The 23,119-nt window shown below is 48.6% G+C and overlaps 2 protein-coding genes across 5 annotated transcripts; both read right to left on the reverse strand.

The window, feature by feature from the left end:
• Nucleotides 1-258: 258 nt before the first annotated feature.
• Nucleotides 259-6,867, reverse strand: LOC123054093 (uncharacterized). 4 transcript variants are annotated; one of them, XR_006426046.1, is made up of 2 exons: nt 5,733-6,867; nt 259-1,487 (listed from the first exon to the last, which is right to left on the reverse strand). XR_006426046.1 is itself a non-coding variant. In XM_044477777.1 (2 exons), the coding sequence occupies exons 1-2, from the start codon at nt 6,015-6,017 to the stop codon at nt 4,069-4,071; spliced, it is 432 nt and encodes a 143-aa protein (XP_044333712.1). In that variant the 5' UTR covers nt 6,018-6,461; the 3' UTR covers nt 3,543-4,068. The 4 variants fall into 4 exon arrangements, 2 of the variants coding, with proteins under 2 accessions (XP_044333712.1, XP_044333711.1); XM_044477777.1 differs by lacking the exon at nt 259-1,487 and adding an exon at nt 3,543-4,215 and having other exon boundaries at nt 5,733-6,461; XM_044477776.1 differs by lacking the exon at nt 259-1,487 and adding an exon at nt 3,588-4,224 and having other exon boundaries at nt 5,733-6,511.
• Nucleotides 6,868-10,484: 3,617 nt separating this feature from the next.
• Nucleotides 10,485-12,811, reverse strand: LOC123054094 (pentatricopeptide repeat-containing protein At5g13770, chloroplastic). Its single transcript, XM_044477778.1, has one exon. The coding sequence runs from the start codon at nt 12,656-12,658 to the stop codon at nt 10,829-10,831; it is 1,830 nt and encodes a 609-aa protein (XP_044333713.1). The 5' UTR covers nt 12,659-12,811; the 3' UTR covers nt 10,485-10,828.
• Between the last annotated feature and the right edge of the window lie 10,308 nt (nt 12,812-23,119).

The raw sequence follows: 23,119 nt of genomic DNA on the forward strand, positions 1-23,119 counted from the left end.
TCAAAACACAAACAAAGCTCAAGTTTTGCATATTAAACTGCACCAATCGTACTGAATGTTTTAACACCCGATGTCGAATAAAATAGTATGTCGGCACCACATTATAATGGGGTTGGCATAAAGATCATCAATGAGAACATACCAAGATAGTACATGGAAGGCAATGCATTGGGTATTATTGACCTTCTGAAACTGCAGTACATACATGCTGAATTTCAAAACATTGAGTAATTTGCTTGCTCTTGAGAAGATAAAACCGACATAAAACTGATTATCACTTTGCAATAATCAAAATCAATAGTGCCAGGTCCCAGCAAATTACCATGCTAAAAGGTAAAAAAATAATCTAAAACTCAAACGCAACTAAAATCAGAATGTAACAACAGGTAGTGTTCTATTATCCCATTCCAAGTTCACCACCTAAGCATACCCCTTTTGGCCGGCCTCCCCACATCGAGGATAAGTAGTAGAAAGCAATGTTCAGAAGGGCTTCATTTTTTCATAATAAGCATGCAAATTAATCACCCTTCAGGTGGAAGGATCATCACTTGGTCAACCTTGCCTTTCCTCCACTAGGTTGGCAAAGCACGGTTTGTCAGCCAGGGCACAGCACAAAAGTCTGATAATGGCTGAACATTCATTCAATGGTAAAAAACATAGTAAGTTGGATTTTGTGATGGAAGAGAGATAATCAACAATTATATCATAATTGCATGAAGTCCACTTAACAAAGCTTAGGCTCGACTTTCAGATTAGTAACACGCACACATTATGTTATGTCAAGAAGGTTTGAAGCAACACAAATGATCACATCTAAAGTGGTCCTCAAAAATCAAGAGTGGACATCTACACCCATAGTCATAGTTACAGTAGTACCTTTTCAGTGAATTGACATGCATGTGCGAAGAGATGCTAACCATCCATGTGCCAAGTCTCTGCAACATACATGTATATATTTAGTGGGCATAATAGACTGAGTCCAATAGGCGAGAGACACTACACCAATTATCTTTTCTTTCCGCGGAACACACTACACTGACTCTAAATTGAACTCTTCTAAATTCATCTCGCCTTCACCGCAAAGCCCCAAAAGACAAAAAGGAATTAGCCAAACGTTTAAAAAGTCACTTAATATATGAGCTAGATGAGAATAAACAGATGAAACAATAGTGATTAATAATAAACACTTGGACGGGGAATGGACTACTCCTACTGAATTAGCTGAGGTGCGGCACCATGACCTTGCAACAGCAGCCCATGTGGAGGCGATCTGGCTTGCATTCCCGATCCACAACTGTTGTGGGCAGACGATGTTCCTACTGGAGGATTCTCCACTTGAATCCAGGCTTGGCAGTAACACCTTTATGAATGTAACTCAAGTACTCAACTGCTTGAATGCGACGCCGATGGAATCCTCTTCTCGACTGCTCCTGCAAGGATGTCCTGCTGAACCCCCATACTCCTTGCTGGGCCCACCACCTTCATGCCTTATAAAATCAATCATAGTGCATATGTTAGTGATAATAAAAGATTAACATCACGGCCCTCAAGCAAGTTAGTTATCAATCATGTGTCACGCGTATAATACATTATTTCCTCGAGGTCGCTAGAACTGAATTTAACAATATGAATAGCAAAGAGAGGTTGTTTCTGATGATTATCACAATAGAGCCAAAACAAACAAATAGAACATTTTTGTGATGAAGAAATTAGCGGTATGATTCTATCTACATCAATCTACCTGAAGGCATATGTTACAGCAAGCAACTACAAAATATTCAAAATCATATCAAAACTCACAAAATTCAATTAAAAAAAGGGAAACATAACAGACATGTCGCATTTATCTTCACATGTGACTGCAAGTTGTACAACGACGTACTCCAGGTGGAGCACGGGTGGTCGGCATTCCAGCCATGTTGGTAGAAAAGCAAGATTGGATGCTTCCAGCGAGATGATTTCAATCAATGAAATTTCTAATTCAGATGTGGCTTCCATAGAGGGGCTCAGGCCTTTTATGTGGCAAAGTTTGGCAATTCAGGTGCAGTTCATGTCCGGCACGACTTAATGGCGTGCTCGAGTAGTTCTTCCGATATGAATCGGCGACTGGCGATGGGTTTTGCACAGGGTGGTCGCCACACCCCACATATCCCCCAAAACGTGCTTCTCTCGCACGCGCCACCGCCCCCCGGCATCTCACCGTTGTTACCACCCACAAGCCTAACCACGAAACTCGGCCGTCATGCAAAATTATCGATTCGCCCCATCTGAGACGCTCTTCCAACTTGGTGAATATATTCATCAATGGAATCTGGCATGTCAAACAAAAACTTGATGTAGTTTCAGAAGATCCATTCAACATCCCAAGACCCGTGCACAAACAACAACATATACTTCTCTAGTGAGAAACCGCCTCAATCTTTCTCTTCTCTCTTTCATTTTTTTCTCACCTTGAATGGAAATTACTCCAGCCCAGTAGCAGCAGTAGTTGCTTCAGACAAGGGATCGCCAACTCATTATCTCAAAAATCTTCTGCTTCTTCTGCATAGACTCCACCCAAATTACCACCTGTCTAATTGGTTTGATTGGCTCCCACAACAAATACTCCATGTATCAACCATGGTGTAAGACAACGAGTTTGCCAATTTTGGAACATACTGTTGCTGAAAACATCATGACCTGTGGATGTGAGAGTGTGCGAAAGATATACATGGCCTAATCTGTGCATCCTCTCTCTAGCAAGCAGTCCACTTCATCGAAAACAAACACAGAAACATCTGCAATTAAGGTCGACATTGTCTGCAGAGATCGGGGCTTCCCTGCCACCGGTTCCCCGTTCTCCATGATCAACACCACCATAGCAGCCAAGCTGCCGAGCTGCGCTACACCCCGGTGCATCAGCAGAGCAGCCCGCTCCGCCTCGGTGTTCGGGTCGACCAGGGGCAGCGGCCCGACCGACCATGACCGGCGGCGACGGGGAATTCAACCAAATTGGTGGTCCTGGACTTGGACTCGGGGGAAAGGAGTGAAGGCCGCTGGGGAGCTGGAGTCTTGAGGGAGAGGGAGGCGCACCCGTGGTGGTCGTCGGCGAGAGGTGCTGCCGGGGTGGTCGTGCAAAGGTCGGCGGCGGCAGCGCTGGAGGGAGTCGCAGATGGGATCGGTAGGTAGGGTAATTTCTTTTCTTTTATCTCGTACATACCTGTTCGTTGACTTATTATATGCAGTGCGGGTTGAATACCCTAGGGCGTGTTTGGTTGCAGTTTGCAACCATTGTTGCATTGCATGTCCATCTTCAGCCAGTCCGGTTCTTGAAATGCAGCCTCATATGCAGCAGATGCAACCTGTTTAGTTGCGTGCATCACATGGAGGGGCACTTACCCCCTCTTTGGTTGCCGTAACTTCAGCTGTTTGGTTGCAAACAACGTTTGTGTTCTGCTCATCCCATTCAAATGTGGTGGCCTTACCACCACATGATCAGCACAACAGCAAGCACATATGGATCAAACAAAGCAAGCAACCAAATGAAATCAAACAAAGCAAGCAAGAAAAAGACGGCAAACTACTTAACTACATAGCATAAGTCTAGATTAACAGCAAGGGCATCCTCCTTCCTACTCCACGCCAGGGTGCTGCTCCTGGCCAAAATATGAACAAGTTCCCAGCACAAGTACCCATAAGTCTCGCCACACACCATAAAAGTTCAACACTAACACCTTACTTCACTTAAGTACATAGCATGCTCGATGTCACCAACGCAGTTGTGCCTGCTGCAATGAAACCTACACATGACCGAGGAGTCATGGTTATAGATCTGAACCTTCAGTCCGTGTCCTGAGATGCGCACAACGACGAGGTCGCCGGGATGATCCGGTGGCGGCGGCAGAAGTAGTTCTAGCCCAAGCCAAGCACCATGTGCCCCTCGAAGTTCTGGTTGATGACCAGCCAGGTGTTTATCACCTCCACGAACTTGCGAGGGACGACGAGCATGGCGAGGTCCTCGTTGTCCTTGATCTGCTGGTAGAAGCGCTACGGCTCCCGGGCCCCCTCCTCGTGGCCCTGCCTCGGAGATCATCCCCTTGAACGAGGCAGGCTCATGAAGGCGATCCTGCCAGGCAGGTCCACCGTCCTGAGCCACCTGTTCGTGGGGATGAAATCCTTGGCGCCATCAGCTCCGGCCACCACCTGAGCTCCTCCACCCGCCACATCCCAGTCAGTCTTCAATATCTTGTCAGGTAAGATGACAAATATTAGTGCACAAACTCTTTACAAAATGGCACTGATCAGAGACATTTGCCCAAGAGCAAATGCCACTGATCAGTGCACAAACTCTCTGAGCAAATGCCACTAATCAATGGCACTTGCTGTTGGGCAAATGCCACTGATCAGTGGACTTGCCCAAAGCAAGTGCCACCTGATCAGTGGTAGTTGCCCATGAGCAAATACCACTTATCAATGACACTTGCTGTTGGGAAAATGCCACTGATCAGTTGTCGCTATCCTCCCCTGGAGGGTTGTTGTTTATCTATTATATTGCTATTTAAATGCGAATATTCATAGGCGTGGACGAGCTCGCGTGATCACGGAATTGATCGGCGTTGCTTTGCATTGGGATATGGGACGCATGCAGTGTGCGGTCGTCTATGGTGCCTTATTTAATGCGTATTTACTGCAGAAGCGGCGACATTTGTACGGCGCTGGGCAACGGACGTCCATGTTCGTCCATTTTTTTTAACGGTCACCGGGGGAGGGTATCCCTCCCTACCTGAATATATTGCTCAAAAAGCTGCCAAAAGCCAAGAGTCGCCCCTTAAGCCTTGGCTGATCCCGTTTATAAGGAAAACAGGATCGAAAACCTAAACAAATTGACCCCGTTTATGAGGGAAACCGGGCCGAAAACCGTAGAAGTAACAAGGTTACAGAAGAGAGAAAAAAATAACTCCCAGGACAAGGCATGCCTAGCTAGCAGACGAAAGGATCATCGCCATGAAGTACACCGGTAGAAGTGGGGTGTCGTCGAGGGATCACAATACTAGGACTTTGCAAGCAGCCTAACACCCAAACCGGCGTGCGTACCAAACCCCACTGCACAACTCAGGAGCATCCACAATCAACGAGTGCAACTGAACACGAACCTTGACCGGGAGCTCCACCACGGAAATTCGGAACGATTAGCAAATTGGGGAGGCATCTTGCGCCATCAATGAGCAAAGATGAACCGAGACATCACCAAAAGCACGAAGCTCGCCGCAACACATCAGCAGCCATGGGAGGGCCTTTATCATGCATAGCAATAGAGACAAGACACCTTCCTGAGGGGGAGACAGATGGCCGCCCTGCGACGCCAAAGACACCGTCGCCGACCCCCAAGAAACACCATCGAACAACCACCATCGACCCCTGCCGGCCGCACCACCCACCACCATCAAACCCACCGACATCCCCGCAATGAGCAGCTACCCAACATGACAACCGAGCTGACTTCTAGATGATGCCTTCAGGAAGGGTTGCGACGCAGATTGCGTCGCCATCTGTTTCGGGCAAACCTGGAACCAGGGTTTCCCCCGAAGTCATGGAGAGGTTGGCGACACAACAACATACAACGACGCCTTCAAGAAGGTTCGCGGCCCCCGTGTTCGTCACCGTCATTGGCTCTGGTCAAAGCACGGCTTTCACCGAGTTGAGCATGGACACCCAAACTCCAAGCACCGGTTGAACTGGGTAAAAATGCTCACCTGCACCAGCCGACGAAGAGGGCCATGGCAGCCCCGCCGCCGCCCATGGCCCAACCACCGGCGAGCCACCAGAGGCTGGAACCAACTCCACGTCGCACTGAAGCATCCGGCGTCCAGATCCAGCGCCCTCTCGCGGAGCAGCAAGAACCAGCCGCCAAAAGGGGAATATCCAGCCACCCCACCGCACCATCTCCATCTCCCTGCAACCACCGCCAGCCCACAGATCCAGGCGTCAGGCCCATGGATCCGGCCATGGACGGCCGCCAACGGCGACATGAAGCCCATGCCTGAGCTGCCGCTGACCACCCCCGTGCGCCACCGCGCCACAGCGCCACAGCATGCGCCCGCCTCCGCGAGCTCCCGCACGCATGCCCCAGCCTCGGCCGCCTAGACACAGCCGCGCGCCACCCCACAGCGCGCCGCCGCGGTCAGGCACGCCGCGCCGCCGCCACTAGATCCGGGGCCGCTGCCCCGGGCACCGAGCTCCGCCGCGCAGAGCGACCAGAGGATCCCCTCCCCCATTTGAGGAAGGGGCCCGCCGCCACCGCTGCAGGGCCAGCGGCAGCGGCGGCGGGGGGAGGCGGAGGGGAGAGCCGGCGGCGCCGCGCGAGGTTTCGCCCCCGAGTCGCTCGGGAGGGAGCGACGCGGGGGAGTTTTTTTTCCATGTCCATCCATCAGCGACGGCTTCCTGGTTCTGTATCAACAGTTGGGATGTTCTAAATGACTTGCTAGCTTGGACCTTATTCTATGTTACCAAGATCAACGCCTTCGAATCCCATTCGAGAAACCTTCTTCTTTCCCAACAGGGAAACCCAAACTCAGATCAATGCGAGGCGTTGATCAATGCAATGCGAGGCTTTTGGGTGAGATCATTGGGGTCAATTTCTAATATTTTTATATCAAATCTGTTGAAACTTTGTGAAACTTTTTTTTTCAGTCACACACACATGCACGTTTCATGTACTTACTAAAAAAAATCAGCTGCTTGTTTCGCCCTACACCCACAGAAAACCATGCCAAAGACACCTCACACAAGGCCGACAGTATTCACAGTCAAACTTGTCTTTCTTTGTGTCTATAAATGTAGTTCCAGTATTGAATTGAATCTCCTCATTTTTTTGAATTGTAGTCATAAAGCGTAGCTATCTTGTCAATTTTTTTTTACTTGATATCATTTTGATTGTTTGAATCTGAATTTTCAGTGTTTGATTCTATGATCTCATAGAAAGGTCGGTTTGGCTCAAATGGCTGATTTCATCCATCCCATTGCCATCAGCTGAAACCATGCACGATCCCACAAACGTAACGTATGCACGTTATGCCGTCACCGCGCCGTGGTATTAATTGGCTCCGTCATACGGACTCATCACCGTATGCTACTGTTTGGCCATGCGTATGGTTGCTGTTTTCCACGGCCGCACTTAATGCATGTACTACCACCTGGTTGTTCCATTGGTCCAACTCAACGCGCCTCATCAACGAGCCCAGTTGTTGTCATGCCATGCCCACCATCGGTGCATTGATGTGTCGCATCACCACCCAACCCTAAGCAATTGCCAAGGAACGTAACCATATGGACCATAATTTTCTACTCTCGCAAGGACGAACAATGCCACCCCTAACCCTAACCGATGCACATCAATGGTGACTCCCCCATGGGCTACCCACGGTTCTCTTGTTGTTTGCTGCAACAAAAGACATGAGGACTACTGGCTTCACCTCATCCCGCCCTATGTTTTGTCATCGTTCACTTCTAGGGCATGACATGTGGAAGTAGGCCTATCTCACGAAGAGATGTCCTTTGGTATCCGGGTGCCCAAGGTCCATTGAATTAAAAAAAATCATTTTCAATGTTTCAGACAAATTTGAAAACAATCTCACATGTAGATCCGGGTGTGATCTATGCATAATTTTCGTTAAAAATGTTTTCATTTATGGGTTTCACAAGAAAAACAAATGATGGGATCTATATTAGTGGATCTACAATCGAGTACGCCTAGTGTGCATCCACAATCTGTCCGTCGTGTGTCGTGCTGGAATAGAATTTGGAGGTTTAAGAGACAGATTGCACTCTTCAAATGTTGAGCTGTATTCTACTCCCTCCGTAAAGAAATATCAGGGCGTTTAGATCGCTACTTTATTGATTTAAACGTTCTTATATTTCTTTACGGAGGGAGTAGTTATTCTATATTTCTTTCAGCTTTCTATGGTTCCACCTCGACTGGTCGACTCAGCTTAAATAAAAGAGTTACAAAGTTCAGTTTCTACTAACTCCGCATAGCCAAGAAGATAGAAATACTTTTCCCAAAAACTATCTATGTGAATTCTTTGTTTTTTCCATATCTTTTGCCCGGTGAAGAATCTCCTGCTGCAGGAATGAGATGAATGGCTTAAACGCAAAGAAAAAAATGTTTTTTTATGAAACAGGCTACAAGACATCTGGCTCATTTTAGCAGTATATTCGCGAGTTTCAAACACCCGATTCATCCAGTTCCCTCCCCACGGACTCGGCGAGTCACGGAGGAGTGGTGTGAGGGAAACTCCAACGCTAGACCCCATCCGGACGTCCGTTTGTCCGGAAATCGTCCGTTTGGGGTCGGAATGCGGTGGCCGATGTCCGTGTCGTACGGCCTGGCGTCGAGGCGCCCAACGCGCGGCCCCAACTGTAACTTATCCGCGGTGGACAAAGAAAAAAACACATGCAAATGCAAAAAACACATGCAAAGGCATTTAAACTTAGCTAAATAACTAAAAAACATCATTAAAAGTCCGCCGTCCTCACGGCCCAACCACATCACTTGGTTTAGTTAAACATAAAACGATAAAAAAACAAGCAAAAGATAAATGTGGCCGCCCCGCCGCCGCAGAAGACCTCGCTGTCGCCTGATGCCGTCGCAACCGCCGTCTTCAGGCACCACCATCCTCGTCGTTTCTCATGAGGTTGATGTAGGGTGGGGGCGTCCAGAGGTGCGGGGGCAGCCCCCAGATTGGGCCGAGAGCGTACTGTGCAGGCGGCGGAGGAGGCCGGGGCGCTGGCGGTGGCGACCACGACGCTAGTGCACGCTCCTGCTCGACCTCCTCCTTCACCTCTGCTTGGACCTCCTCCTTCACCTCCGCCTTGACCTCTAGCTCCAGGACGTAGACGTCCCTGGAGGCAGAGAGCTCGAGCATGAACTGCAGCCCCTGCCACTGCTCCTCCTCCTGGCGCATGTACTCCCTCTCGGAGTCCTCTATGAAGGCCTGCCCGTTCCTCCTCCTCGGTCGTCATGGCGGGAGGTTGCGGTGGGGGCGGCGATGGGGATGGCGACGGCGTTGGTGTCAGGCCACAGATCCTCGTGCGGCCGCCTACGCTTGGCGGGCTAGGCGCGCGCACACGTGTCGCACGCGCGCACTGTGGGACACGCGGGGCAGGCTCCCACGACCAGCAAAGAAGGTGGCGCGGCGCAGGTCGTGCTTATCTTGGAACCAGGTGTCCCACAGTAGTGAGTCCACGACGTACCTATGGCCGGCGAGGAGCTCGTGCGGGATCCTGGCGCGGCGATGGGCGATCTCCTACTGGCGGGCGTGGCCTGTGGCCGGCACGGGGGGAATGGGCACCCAATCCGGGCTCAGATGCCACCCATTGGGGAGGTGTGCATCTGACCACAGCAGCGGAGTGCCTTTCTCCGAGTATCGGCGGCACACCCTGACGCCGACATAGGGCCTGAAGCGTGGCGCGGCCACCGGAGAGGAGATGTAGAACGAAGCCGGAGACGTCGAGTGGCTGGCCGCGCTACCAGAAGACGAGCCCGCCTCGTGGTCGTGCTTGGCCTTCTTTCCCGAGTGCCACTTCCAGAACCCCATGGCTGGCAGGGAAGTGAGGTCGACGGTGGCTAGGGTTTCGGTGTCTCCGATGGGGGAGGCAATGGCGGGGCAGCTGTGGGGAAGTGGATGGGGACGGCGACTGGAGTCCACGGCTTGCCCGTAGAAAAGGACGCGGTTGGGGGGCATCTGTGTGGCTGACTTGTGGGCCCAACCACCCATGCGCACTTACTGCGGCTGGTGGGTGGTGGTTGGACCACCGACATGCAAGCCCCTCGCGGACGTGGAGAGGACGCGTGCCCCGTCTGTTCGTTGTCCGTGCGACCGCAATGCTGGCCCAAGTATGCGCCTGGAATGGGTCGAGCGGACTGGAAACGGACAACTTTTAAGAATGGGGTTGCGTGTTGGGCCGGGCCGTTTGTCCGTCACGGGTAAACAGACGCGGGGCCGGATTAGATGGGGTCTAGTGTTGGAGTTGCCCTGAGTACTGCTCGACCCCGTGGAGCACACGTGGGACGGCCGGAGCCACGTCCAGCAGCATGCTTCTGCCAACGAGCGATGGCAACGTGGAGCAGCGGCGGTGGCAAGCTGGTCGTCTTCAGGCTTAACGTGTCTGCTTCGTCTGCGAAACGTGTCTCTCACTCTCCCATGAAGTAGAATGGCAAATGCAGTAAAGCTCGGCGTCAGTCAGCACGGCCGTGTCAATGGGGACGCCATGCAGACGGGGCCGTCGGATTGAGCAGCGCACTGGTACATCACCGCCGGTCACCGCCCCCATGAGCGCTATTGGCTTCCACTGAAGATTCTATCGTCTTATAGGTCAATTGTCATATTCTCTGGACGCTTGGCTCCAATGGTATCGATACGTGCATAATCACTCAAAACATTTGCGGCTGTGGCTTCACAGTGCTCTGGGGCAAATTAAATACAAAGAACGTAACAGGCCCAACGTGAGCAAATGTGAAAATTCAGTATCAATACAAGTTATTACATCCGCCACAGGAGCTATAGTACAACTGTACAAGAGTATCATCGAATCCGACATGAATGCAGAATTATTCAGCTATACAGCTTATCCGAGAATTCTGGAATCAGATCATTTTGGTGGTACAATGGTGCCATTTTCTACAATACATTTACAGTGTCAATTTCTCCATGATTCAGGGAAGCTTGTACGTAGTTTCAAGGAGCATGGAGGCAAGCAAATATTTACCTATTTTGCTTCAAATTTACAGACACCCGATCGTCATGCTCCGATGCTGAAGATGAACATCAGGAACTCGTGGAGTGTGAAATCAGGTTTTCTCCTCCACGGAATTGAAGTAATCCTGGAGCCACCTGACATGCACCTCCAGCCCGGCTTCCCGGAGGCTGTTGAGGACGATCATGTACAGCCTCCTGTCCAGCTTGGTGCCCTGCAGCTTCATGTCCCTCAGCAGCTGGATGAGGTCGTTGAAGCGGCTGGTCTTGCAGAACACCCCCACCATGAGCCCGGCCAGGGTCTTGTCCACCGTCCCCCCCGTCTCCCTGAACTCCTGGTAGTAGTCCATGCACCGGTCCAGCTCCCCCGACCGGTTGAACGCGCCGACGATGGCCGTGTAGCTCACCCGGTCGGGCTGCACCTTGCGCCGCATCATCTCCTTCCAGATCTTCTCGGCCTGCCTCGAGTCCCCGAGCTTGCCGCGCATGTCCAGGAGCGAGTTGTACACCCACACGTTGGGCTCGCAACCCTTCTGCTTCATCAGCGCCAGCAGCCTCGTGGCGTCCGACGCCCTCCGGATCTGCCCGTACATGGAGATCATGTTGCCGTACGCCACCACGCACTTGTCGAAGCCCCGGTCGATCATCTCCGAGAAGACGGACTCCGCCCTGTCGCTCCGCCCCAGCCGGCAGTACACGTTGATCGCCGACGCGTAGGTGACCTGCCCGGGCTCGCACCCCATGGCCACCAGCTTGTCGTACGCTCTGATGGCAGGCTTCAGGCCTCTCCTCTTCACGAAGCCGTTGACGATCGTGGAGAGGACGCAGTCGGTGACCCTCAGGCCGATGTCCCGCATGTCCTTGGCCACGCCGAGCGTGTCCTCCAGTAGCCCGGTCTCGACTTGCATGATGACCACCTTCAGGAACATGTCTGGATCTCGTAGCATCCCCTTCTTCCATGCCTCGTCGTACACGTCCTCCGTCGACGCCGTCTCTCGGGCGTCCGCCAGAGAGCCGATGACGGTGGAGTAGATCCCGGCGTCCGGCGAGATGCCGTCCGCCTCCATCTCCCGCAGGCACTTGAGCGCGTCCAGGGCTCTGCCTGCCCGCCCCAGCGCGTCGCAGGCGATGGTGTACGTCTCGAGGCAGGTCTCGGAGGGGTACCATTTCCGAGACCTGTACTGCTTGAACAGCGAAGTCACCGTGTCCGGCTCGCCCAGCGCCCCGAACGCCGCCATCACGGCGCGGTAGGCGTCGGCGTTTACCGACAGGCAGGCCGCCTTCATCCGCTCGTACAGCAGCACCGTGCTCCGGTACATGTGCAGCTTGTTGTACGCCTGCAACGCCGAGCTGAAGCACACGGCGGCGGCCGGGCCCTTCTTCCCTTCGAGGACCCCGAGCACCACGTCGGCGAGGCCGAACCTCCTCGCCTTGACGCAGGTCGCGACGAGCCGCGCGCACGTCCGTCTCTCCGGGAGTACCCCATAGGCCATGAAATCCTGGACCAGATGCTCCAGCGAGCTCCACTGCTTGGCCCGGAGCAGCTGCACGGTGAGCGCATTCATCGTCTTCTTGTCCGGCCGGAACTCGGGCTGCTGCAGAGCCCTCCGGTAGCACTCGAAGGCGAGCGGCTCGGTCTGCCGGTCGCCGCAGAGCCCCCGGATGAACTTGTTGGAGATGCCGAGGTTCGCAGCATCCGGAAGCGTGGACACCGGCGCCGCCTTGGCCGGCGCCGGAGAAGAAAGAACATGGAGCTCGCCGGGCAAATTCTTGGGCTCAAGAACCGGGGAGGCGCAGGAGCGGGAGCAGTGCAGGACGAAGGACGCGAGCTGCCGCTTGATCGTGCAGAGGGAAGTGCTGGGCGACGATCTTCTCGATGGATGGAGAGGGGGGAGGGGAGGCCAGTCGGAGTAGCATTTGGCCATGATTCGCGATGGGAACTGGAGGCTGGGAATGGAAGAACGAGGCTGTTCGGGACGAAGGCGCCTTATCCTGCCATGGAGGAGATTCCGTCGCTCTGGTTTTTACGGGCATCTGCTGGTGGAAACGGTCTGATTCCGACGGCTGGGATCTGGCCACGTGAGCTCCCCGTAGAAATCTCAGGGCATCCATGACGTGGAGGTCCAGTTACCCGGCAAGTGAAAGAAGCTCAGATTTTGGGAAGCCACGGCCTCATTGGTCGTGACTGGAGGGGCTTGGTCCACGTAGCTCGTGCCCGGTGGACAGCCACCAGTTAACTTGTGATGCTACATGTCTGAGGTGTTGGCAGGCGAATTTGGGGTCCAAGACATCATGAAAGCTACCAAACAGATTGTCCATGGCAAAATTGGACTTGTGGTATATTTGACTTGTTTTCTGTGGAAACATCACAAGCTCAAGCCACTTACCAGAGCCACAAGATTCTGCCAATGTTCTGGCGACCCAACAGCCAGATAAATTTGAAACATGCAATTTTCATCGATATGTAATTGTTTCCGGCTTCATTGTTGAGTTCCATTGATGGAATTCAATAATTTGCTTCCCCATTCCGCACAAGCGAAGAACGCCCATTATAGGACGTATGAATAAATAGATAAACTGATTCATATAATATTTGTGACAATCGTGTCATCTTGGAAAGTGGAGTGGAATATTCACCGGTGTGGATGTCGTGGCTTAGCTTGGTTGTTGTTGAAGAATAATTGTAGTTGTCGCTACACACTGGCACGGACAGGAGGACTCGTTGGGGTGTGCCCTCCCCCACCCCCACTCCCCAAAGCTCTCAGAAAATACACCAATGGTGAACCAACCTGTGGTTGGATGGCTAGGATGACAGTTGTATCCCCAGCCCACCAGGGTTCAAGTTCTGGTGCTTGCATTATCGTGGATTTATTTCAGGTTTTTCGGCGATGCGTATTCTGTGGGAGGAGACGTTTGCGTCAACTACGAGGCGCCTGTGGCGACTTCGTCAATCTGAAGATGATATACCGGCTTAGTCTCTCGGAGGTGCTCATAGGGGTAGGGTGTGCGTGTGTACTCATAGGGGTGATGCGTATATATGAGCGCCTACCTCTGTACTGTGTTCTCAAAAACAAAGAAAATACAACCTATGTATGCTCCTAATTCTCTATTTGTATGAGAAATTAGCTAGATCTAGGTGATTTAGCCCATCCTAACATTATATGACACATTTAGCTCTCTCTATGTTGAGGTTCTGACACAGCCGCTTCTGCCACACATAGTATGATGTGCTCGTAGGGGGCATCATGAAATCAAAGGGAACATCGAAGATGGTGGCGTAAGAGAGAAAAATCTTAATGTCGTTGTTACGCCACTCAACGCTAGGGATGAAAATGGATTGAAAAGTTTTCACTTTTCCGGAAGAAAAATGGAAACGGAGAGGAAATATGAAAATGGAAATGGAAATTTTTATGTGGAAACGGAAACAAAAATGGAACGGTGTTTTCTGGTGGAACAGACGTGGAAACGGAATGTTCCATTTCCGTGAATGTGGAATTTCCGTTTCTGCTATAGGCCCATGGCTGCTATGTAGCCCGGCTACGAAACAACACCCAATGACACAATGAGCAGAATGGAACATTTGAGGACCAACTTTTACTACCACACGTCCGCTGGTGAATCTCAACCAGGTGATAAGGATGATGGATGTGCAGCATGATGGAGCCTCTTATTGGGACTCTAGAAGCACTGTGCACCGGCTTTATTTTATGTCCCCTTGCCGCCACCACGCCCAAATGCTAGTCTATCAACATGTGGCACCCCGGCTCAGACGAACCGGAATACACCGTATTCCAGCCTAGAGATCAAGTCTTCTGAAATAGGTCACTGCTTGACATAGAACAAATCAGCTCTTATTACAAAAGATAAGGGTACAAGGGTTCTGAGGTTACAATGATTACATCAGCGGCGACACTACGCCTGCTAACGTAGCTCTATGCTAGGAGCGGAACAACGACGACAATGATGTAGTCCACTCTGAAGGGACTCTGGCTAGGACATGGTCTAGCTCGCACGATTGGAATCCTCGACAGGCAATCAATCACGGCATCACCTGCAATCTGACATGACATGCCAGGTGAGTACTTTGAATGTACTCGCAAGCTCACAACAACCAAAAGCATCAAGGCAAGAAAACAACATAGCATTTATAGATTAAGCTATTATCAACTACTATTATGTTGAGGTAAATATTAATCATGATATAGTAATGCTAGAATTAATGCTAAACCATCATCTTGGGCCACATGAAACATCTCACTCTTGGCTATCAGGCCAAGCAACACATAATCATCTCGATCACCTCGTGATCAATACATCCTCGTGATCACTGCATCATCACATCACAAACTGAATGATCATCCTCAAGATCATCCCAACATCATCATCGGCATCCTGCCAAATTGTTATTGCTCACATAACAATATAAGTCATCTCGTAAGTCATTAATAAGTCATTCCATCATCATGAGTGTTGATCGAACGGTGTGACCTAGTATGAACTGTGTCCATGACCGAGACGCGGCTATCGATAGTTTATACACTCTGCAGAGGTTAGTACACTGTACCCACACCATGGAATTCATGGCCTCGTGCTCCCATTCGAGTGGTCCAATGACATTCCGACAAAACCAATCTATTGCATGTCACTCTCCCAGCCACTCCGACAAATTCCCCTTTGGGTTAAGTCATGGGTGGCCCTGCTGTCACCGCGTGACATCCGCCACCTTCGTGGCCGGCCACCATCATGGCCAAAACTAAAGCAAACGTCCCAAACGAGGACACCCAGGTACAACACAACTTGGGAACACAAGGTTATTTCCGCCTACCGGGCCAGGGCAGCGCGCGCATATAACCTTCCCTAGTTGGAGGCACTGGCGAGAGGCATGACAATAGACCGAATTAGAGCCTCCCCATCTAGGTAAGTGTGGTTGCACTGGTGAGCTCGGTTCGGTGGCACCTAACCAACGAAATGACGGAATTTGTCCCCAAGGTATATCTGTGATAGAACTGTGTCACCAATATCATATATCGACCTGTCATCCAAGTTATAGCAATATCCATCCAATATACTCCAAAGAATAACATAGCCATATAATTATCAAACTACCATAGGCACAAGATTAAATATGATCATGGTGAATCCAAAGCAAATGATCCTACTGACCCAATAGCACTACCAAGACTGTTAACCAAAGTCGAATGTGATAGCAAAAAATCCAAATGATACTGCAAAGCATAATATCCAACATGATCATGATGAAAATAATAGTAATTCATAGCAATCCAATGGCAACATGTCATCCTCAAACTTGCAAAGCATAAGACCTAAAGAATCCAAGCATCATCATGGCAGTAGCAAGATCACATATTATCCCAAAATAATGCCATGAATAAATCATTTCTAAATAATGCATATTAAGCAATTTTAGCTAAACCATGGCATTGCATTGCAATCATGCAAATGGAGGGTGTGGCTTGCCTTGCTCCAAGGGAGTGTTGGAATGCTCCTAGTCTTCACAACACACATCAAACACTCTGGAAAAGATTTTTGCAAACATTTGTAAATAAATATAAAGCAAATTCTACTGTCCAGAAAATCTAGATAGCAGAGAAAAATACCGAATTCTACCAGAAAATTAAGGAGCTCAAAAGCAAAATAATGCAAAAAGAATCAATTCAACTGGACTTGTAGTTTAGGAGATATTCCTAGTCAAAATTTGGGTCAAACTGGAATTAAAATGAATTTAAATGATTTTCTGGAAATCCCCAGGGGGCTGACGTCGAAAGCATATTTTGGCTTTACATTTTCACTTGAAAACGCTTTGGAGGGAGCTGGAGTGGCTGACTGGTGGGGCCGGCTTGTAGGTTTAAGAGAGAGGGAGAGAGACAAAGGCGTCTTGCCGGTCTAGCTCGGCCTCCCGTTCCTCGTTCATGAATACCCGAGGTGCTTCATAGATTATGTCGCAAGAGTACTTCCTCGGTGTTGTATACCATGAGGAATGGGGTGTACTCCTTAGATCAATTTGGCGTGGTGCACATCCCCCATATGACGGAATCGAGTTCCTCTACCCACTTGTAGTCTGCTTCTTTAAGGGAGCGTACTAGCCTTGGCTTAATGCCGCTAAGGATCAGTCCGTTGGTGCGTCCTACCTACCCGTTTGACTGCGGGTGATAGACTGACGCGTAGTCGAGCTTTATGCCCATCTTTGTGCACCATTCTTTGACCTCTTTGGCCATGAAGTTTGTCCCATTGTCTATTATGAGACTGTGGGGGATACCGTAACGGTGTACTACCTTAGAGATGAACTCAGTTACTGGAACTGCTCCAGCCGATGTGACTGGTTTTGCTTCGATCCATTTTGGTAAACTTGTCTACCATGACAAGTAGATACTTGTTTTTTATTGACCCTCCCTTAAGTGGGCCAACCATATCGAGCCCCGAGACCGCGAAATGCCAAGTGATCAAAATAGTCCGGAGGGCTGTAAGGGGCATGTGGCTTTGTTTGGCGAACACCTAACAGTCGGGGCAACGATGTACTAGCGTTGCAACATCAGCCCCTACTGTTGGCCAGTAAAAATTAGCTCAAAACGCGTTGCTGACCAAGGTTCGAGTAGCAGCGCGATTTCCGCTCATGCCGGCATGTATTTCGCTAAGCACTAGTCTCCCTTACTCTTCGGATATACATCGCTGGAGGACCCCCGTGGAGCTTTGCTTATAGAGCTCACCCTCGTGGACTTTGTAGGCTTTAGACTGCCTTACAATCCGACGTGCATCGGTTTGGTCTTCGAGGAGGGTCTCAGTCCAGGGTGCAATGACTATCATAACCTCATGCGCCGAAGCCATTTCCTGGATGGCCGATCCTACAATTATATCTTGTTCCGGTTCGTCCTTGGGTAGGGCAGATTGCACTTCGTCGTTTGACTCCGATGCTTCTTTATCGTCCTGCCAGACCATGGATGGCTTGAAGAGTCATTCGAGGAAGGTGTTTTCACGGACCTTATCCCATTTGGCGCCCATTCGGGCGAGGATATTGGCGGCCTGGTTGCTATCACGAGGGATATGATGAAATTCAAGCCCCTCGAACCTGGCCGAGATTTTTAGGATGACATTCCTGCAAGCTGTCATTTTTGGGTCCTTTGCATGGAACTCGCCATTTACCTAGGAGATGGCGAGATTAGAAATATCCTCGAACCTGAAGGCATTTAACGCCCATTGAGACTCCTACCCGGAGTCCGTGAAGGAGGGCTTCGTATTTGGCTGCAGTATTTGAGTCGGTGTACATGATATGTAACACGTATCGAATGTTGTCGCCTATTGGCGATGTAAGCACTACTCCATCCCCTAGCCCGGCGAGCATTTTTGAACTATCAAAACACATGGTCTAGTGCAAATATGTGTTGTACTCTCTAGGGAGCTCGACCTCTATCCAAGTTGGTGCAATATCTGCCTACCCTATGTTTTGAAGATTGTTGACATAAACAGGTATGGACTGATTTGTTTGCTAGTGCATACAGAGAGAAATAGTCCATACAGAAACCGAAGAGAATGCTGTCTCTGGTGCCAAGTTCGAGGAACTTCACCGAAGTATATCTGTGTTGTAGAAAAGAATGAGTCGTATCTGTTATAGATATGAAGACAAGGAGATTGATTTGAAGGATATGCCCCCTCGAAAGTTTACTGCTGAAGCGAAGCATTTGGTTCGGTTTTGTCCGAAGAAATTGACTGCAGCTAGCGGAAGTCAAAGACAAATTGAAGCCATAGCATTCTTTTTGTTGTCCTTCTTTTGTTCATTTGAGTCATAGGACCTCCGTACTATTAGGAGGGGTATAGGTACTCGATGCTTTGATCCGATGTGATGCTTAGCCCAAAACATATGAAAGTTGCGAGAGAAATCTCTTTGTGCTCCGAGCAAATACTGGCCAGCAAGAGATTGTGATCTTCTTCGCTGCGAGAGATTTGTCTCAGACCGAGGAGTTAGCATTTCTTGCTCAGCAAGTAATGTTACCATTGTGCTCAAAATCTGACCGTTGGACTCGTGTTGCTCAACCATTGGCTGTTCCCGATGTCCAATTTGGTCTTTTCCCATCAGGGAAGGTTGCGGCTATAAATAGCCACCCCGCACCGGCTTTTTTCGGTGGCTGCTCCGCTCAAGATTTCTGAGAAGATTGACTTGAGCACCCCCTCTCCGAGTGATTTGAGTTTAAGATACACCGAGAGAAAATCAAGAGCCCAAACTTAGACAGTGGTTTAGCATCATAGTGGTTCCGAGTTAGAGTTCTTGTACCTATTGCTACCTCTTGAGCATGCGTTGGTTTTCCATTGAAGAGGAAAGGGTGATGCAGCAAAGTAGCGTAAGTATTTCCCTTAGTTTTTGAGAACCAAGGTATCAATCTAGTAGGAGATTACACGCAAGTCACCTAGTACCTGCACAAACAATCAAGAACCTTGCAACCAACGCGATAAAGGGGTTGTCAATCCCTTCACGGTCACTCGCAAAAGTGAGATCTAATAAAGATAGTAAAGTAAATATCTTCGGTATTTTTGTTGTATAGATTGGAAAGTAAAGATTGCAAAATAAACGGCGACAGAAATTGGCAAGTTGACGGGAAACTAATATGATGTAAAATAGACCCCGGGGCCATAGATTTCACTAGTGGCTTCTCTCAAGATAGCACATATTACGGTGGGTGAACAAATTACTGCCGAGCAATTGATAGAAAAGCACAAAGTTATGAGAATATCTAGGCATGATCATGAATATAGGCATCACGTCCGTGTCAAGTAGACAGAAACGATTCTGCATCTACTACTATTACTCCACACATCGACCGCTATCCAGCATGCGTCTAGAGTATTAAGTTCATAAGAACAGAGCAATGCATTAAGCAAGATGACATGATGTAGAGGGATAAACTCAAGCAATATGATATAAACCCCATCTTTTTATCCTCGATGGCAACAATACAATACGTGCCTTGCTGCCCCTACTGTCACTGGGAAAGGACATCGCAAGATTGAACCCAAAGGTAAGCATTTCTCCCATTGCAAGAAAGATCAATCTAGTAGGCCAAACTAAACCGATAATTCGAAGAGACTTGCAAAGACATCAAATCAAGCATATAAGAATCCAGAGAAGAACCAAATATTATTCATAGATAATCTTGATCATAAATCCACAATTCATCAGATCTCGACAAACACACCACAAAAAGTATTACACCGAATAGATCTCCAAGAATATCGAGGAGAACTTTGTATTGAGAACCAATGAGAGAGAAGAAGCCATCTAGCTAATAACTATGGACCCGAAGGTCTGTGGTAAACTACTCACGCTTCATCAGAGAGGCTATGGTGTTGATGTATAAGCCCTCCGTGATCGATTCCCCCTCTGGCAGATCACTGGAAAAGGCCCCAAGATGGGATCTCATGGGTACAGAAGGTTGCTGCGGTGGAAAAGTGGTTTAGTGGCTCCCCCTGATGTTTTTATGGTATAAGTGTATATATAGGCGAAAGAAGTACGTCGGTGGAGCTACGAGGGGCCCACGAGGGTGGGGGCGCGCCCTCCTGCCTCGTGGCCGCCTCGTTGTGTCTCCGACTTCATCTCCAAGTCTCCTGGTTTGCTTTCGGTCCAAGAAAGATCATCGCGAAGGTTTCATTCCGTTTGGATTCCGTTTGATATTCCTTTTCCGTGAAACACTGAAATAGGCAAAAAAAAACAGAAACTGTCACTGGGCCTTTGGTTAATAGGTTAGTCCCAAAAATAATATAAAAGAGCATATTAAAGCCCATTAAACATCCAAAACAGATAATATAATAGCATGGAACAATCAAAAATTATAGATACGTTGGAGACGAATCAAGCATCCCCAAGCTTAATTCCTGCTCGTCCTCGAGTAGGTAAATGATAAAAATAGAATTTTTAATGTGGAATGCTACCTAACATAATTTTCAATGTAATTCTCTTTATTGTGGCATGAATATTGAGATCCATAAGATTCAAAATAAAAGTTTAATATTGACATAAAAACAATAATACTTCAAGCATACTAATAAAGCAATCATGTCTTCTCAAAATAACATGGCCAAAGAAAGTTATCCCTACAAAATCATATAGTCTGGCTATGCTCTATCTTCATCACACAAAGTATTTAATCATGCACAACGCCGATGACAAGCCAAGCAATTGTTTCATACTTTTGATGTTCTCAAACTTTTTCAAATTTCACGCAATACATGAGCGTGAGCCATGGACATAGCACTATAGATGGAATAGAATGTTGGTTGTGGAGAAGACAAAAAGGAGAAGATAGTCTCTGTAACATCCCAATTTTTTAATTTGTAATGTTATACATTAGGTCATCATTGCATATCATATTTTTATTGCATTTTGGCTTGATCCTAAAAAATTTACGCAACTCAAGGACCCACGGAGAGAGTTGGGAATTTCGTTATTTTCATATTTGAGTTTTCGCAAATTTTGAAAAGAGGATCGTTTGATTTTAATTATTTTCTCTTTGAATATTTCTTTTATGAAAATAAAAGAGAGAGGATAAAATGACTTCCTCAAAATAAAGAAATATTGGAGATTTAATATTAAATTCAAATAAGAATTTTATTCGGAGTTTTATCGCTATTTTATTTGAATTAGGAAAAATATGCGTTTTTCAAAATTGCATTAGAGTCCCAAATAAATTTTCACCTTGTCCGGTAGATTTTTAGAGGACGGGGAAAATTTATTTTAGGATTTTTGGAGTCCGTTTAGTATTTCTTTTCTTTCTTTTTCTGCACGTCGGAATATTAAAAAAACGAACCGACTCCGCGCCGTAACCGGCCAGGACTCCCCAGCCGAGCCCCTCTTATAAGCCGCCGCCCGCGAACCCTAGCCCACCCGCGCCTAACCCTAACCCTAAGCCGCCGCCGCCGCCGCGGAGTTCGCCGCCGACGCCGCCGCCCCTCGCCGCCGACCACCGTCACCACCGCCGGAGCCCCGCCGTACCCGCCGCCGCCTCACCGGAGGTAGCAACCGCCGCCGCCGCCGGTTTTCTTCGGAAAAACCGTACGGTTTTTTTAAGAACCCGCGGTTTATTTTTTTATATATAGGTCGTTTTTTTTTCCGGTTTAGTTATTTAGCGAACGCCCGCTCCTTCTTTTGTTTAACGAACGATTTTTACCGTTTCGCCGCAGACAGCGAACGTTCGTTCGTTAGCCTGTTCGTCAGTTTTTCTTTTTCTTGGGATTTTCTGCGATTATTTTCGATCGCGATTTCTGACCCGATTTTCGTTTTAGTTTATCTTTTCGCTCGTTTATCGGAATCAGGCGATTCAAGCGCCTAGAGTTTCGTATCGAAGCCCTCTTTCTGTTTAACCAACTTGAATAAGTTTTTGCTACTGTAAAATTTGACTTTAGCCCAGATTAGTAATCAAAGCTTGTTTCTTTCGCAGTTTGAGTTTCGTTGCTTCGTTTGATTTGATTCTTTTTGCAAACCGGAGTTCTTAAGTTGAACTTTCTGGTTAGATCTTCTTATTTGAGTTTTACCCGTGCATATTTGCTTGATTGCTTATTGTATGCTTGTTTGTTTGCGATAGAGTACCCGGAGTGCGAAGCGTGCTACTACGAGTCTCTAGGTTTCACGGATCATCAGCAAGGCAAGTAACACTTTGATCATACCTCTTTGCCACCCGGTTTTATTGCATTAGACCAATCCTCAAACAATTGCATGATTAGGATCTGATTAATATGTGGGTTTTGGGAAGTAGATGAGGTAGTACCTATTGTCTTGTTTATTACCAAACCTTTGGGAGTTACTTCTACGTTGCTTATATTGCTATGCTATGCTCGTAGATGTGGATTGGGTGAGTGTATCCATGACAGATGTGAGTATTATTAATTAATGGTTAACTTAAGGTGGCTATTTTAATACACATCTAGGTGGATTGAGGCACCTGGGGAACCCAGTGTTGCCTGTATTTTTGGAAATCCCGGGGTACCGTGTGATTCTCCTATGGACTGCCACCCAGGCTCAAAGGGATCATAAGATTGTTCATGTTAGAAACTTCCGTGTGCAGCCACATGCCATTATGGGCTCTGGCATAGTTGAGTAAGTTGTGGGAAACCTTTCCATGATGGGCTACCAGATGTAGGGGATTGTAGGTGTACCGGCCTATCTATCGATTAAGGGGACCTCTTCGGAAAGACTATGTCTCGGTCATTCGTTTCTCAGACATCATGTAGTGCGAGAAAATCCAACGGAGGAGATCGAGTCTTGTGGGGAAAAGTGCGCAAACCTCTGCAGAGTGTACAAACTAATCATGGTTAGCCGTGTCCCCGGTTATGGACGTTTTGAGTATCTAGTTCTTGGATTATCATGTGGATCTCATCACTCTTAG

Source organism: Triticum aestivum, chromosome 2D, assembly GCF_018294505.1.
Source record: "Triticum aestivum cultivar Chinese Spring chromosome 2D, IWGSC CS RefSeq v2.1, whole genome shotgun sequence".
NCBI lineage: Eukaryota > Viridiplantae > Streptophyta > Magnoliopsida > Poales > Poaceae > Triticum > Triticum aestivum.

Excerpts from the sequence above, each read along its gene's own strand:
- LOC123054093 (XM_044477776.1), bottom strand. The coding sequence starts at position 6,017 with ATGGGCTTCATGTCGCCGTTGGCGGCCGTCCATGGCCGGATCCATGGG. Across the intron at positions 4,225-5,732 it reads CTCTTCGTCGGCTGGTGCAG|ATATTGAAGACTGACTGGGA; the intron begins GTGAGCATTTTT and ends TTACCTGACAAG.
- LOC123054094 (XM_044477778.1), bottom strand. The coding sequence starts at position 12,658 with ATGGCCAAATGCTACTCCGACTGGCCTCCCCTCCCCCCTCTCCATCCA.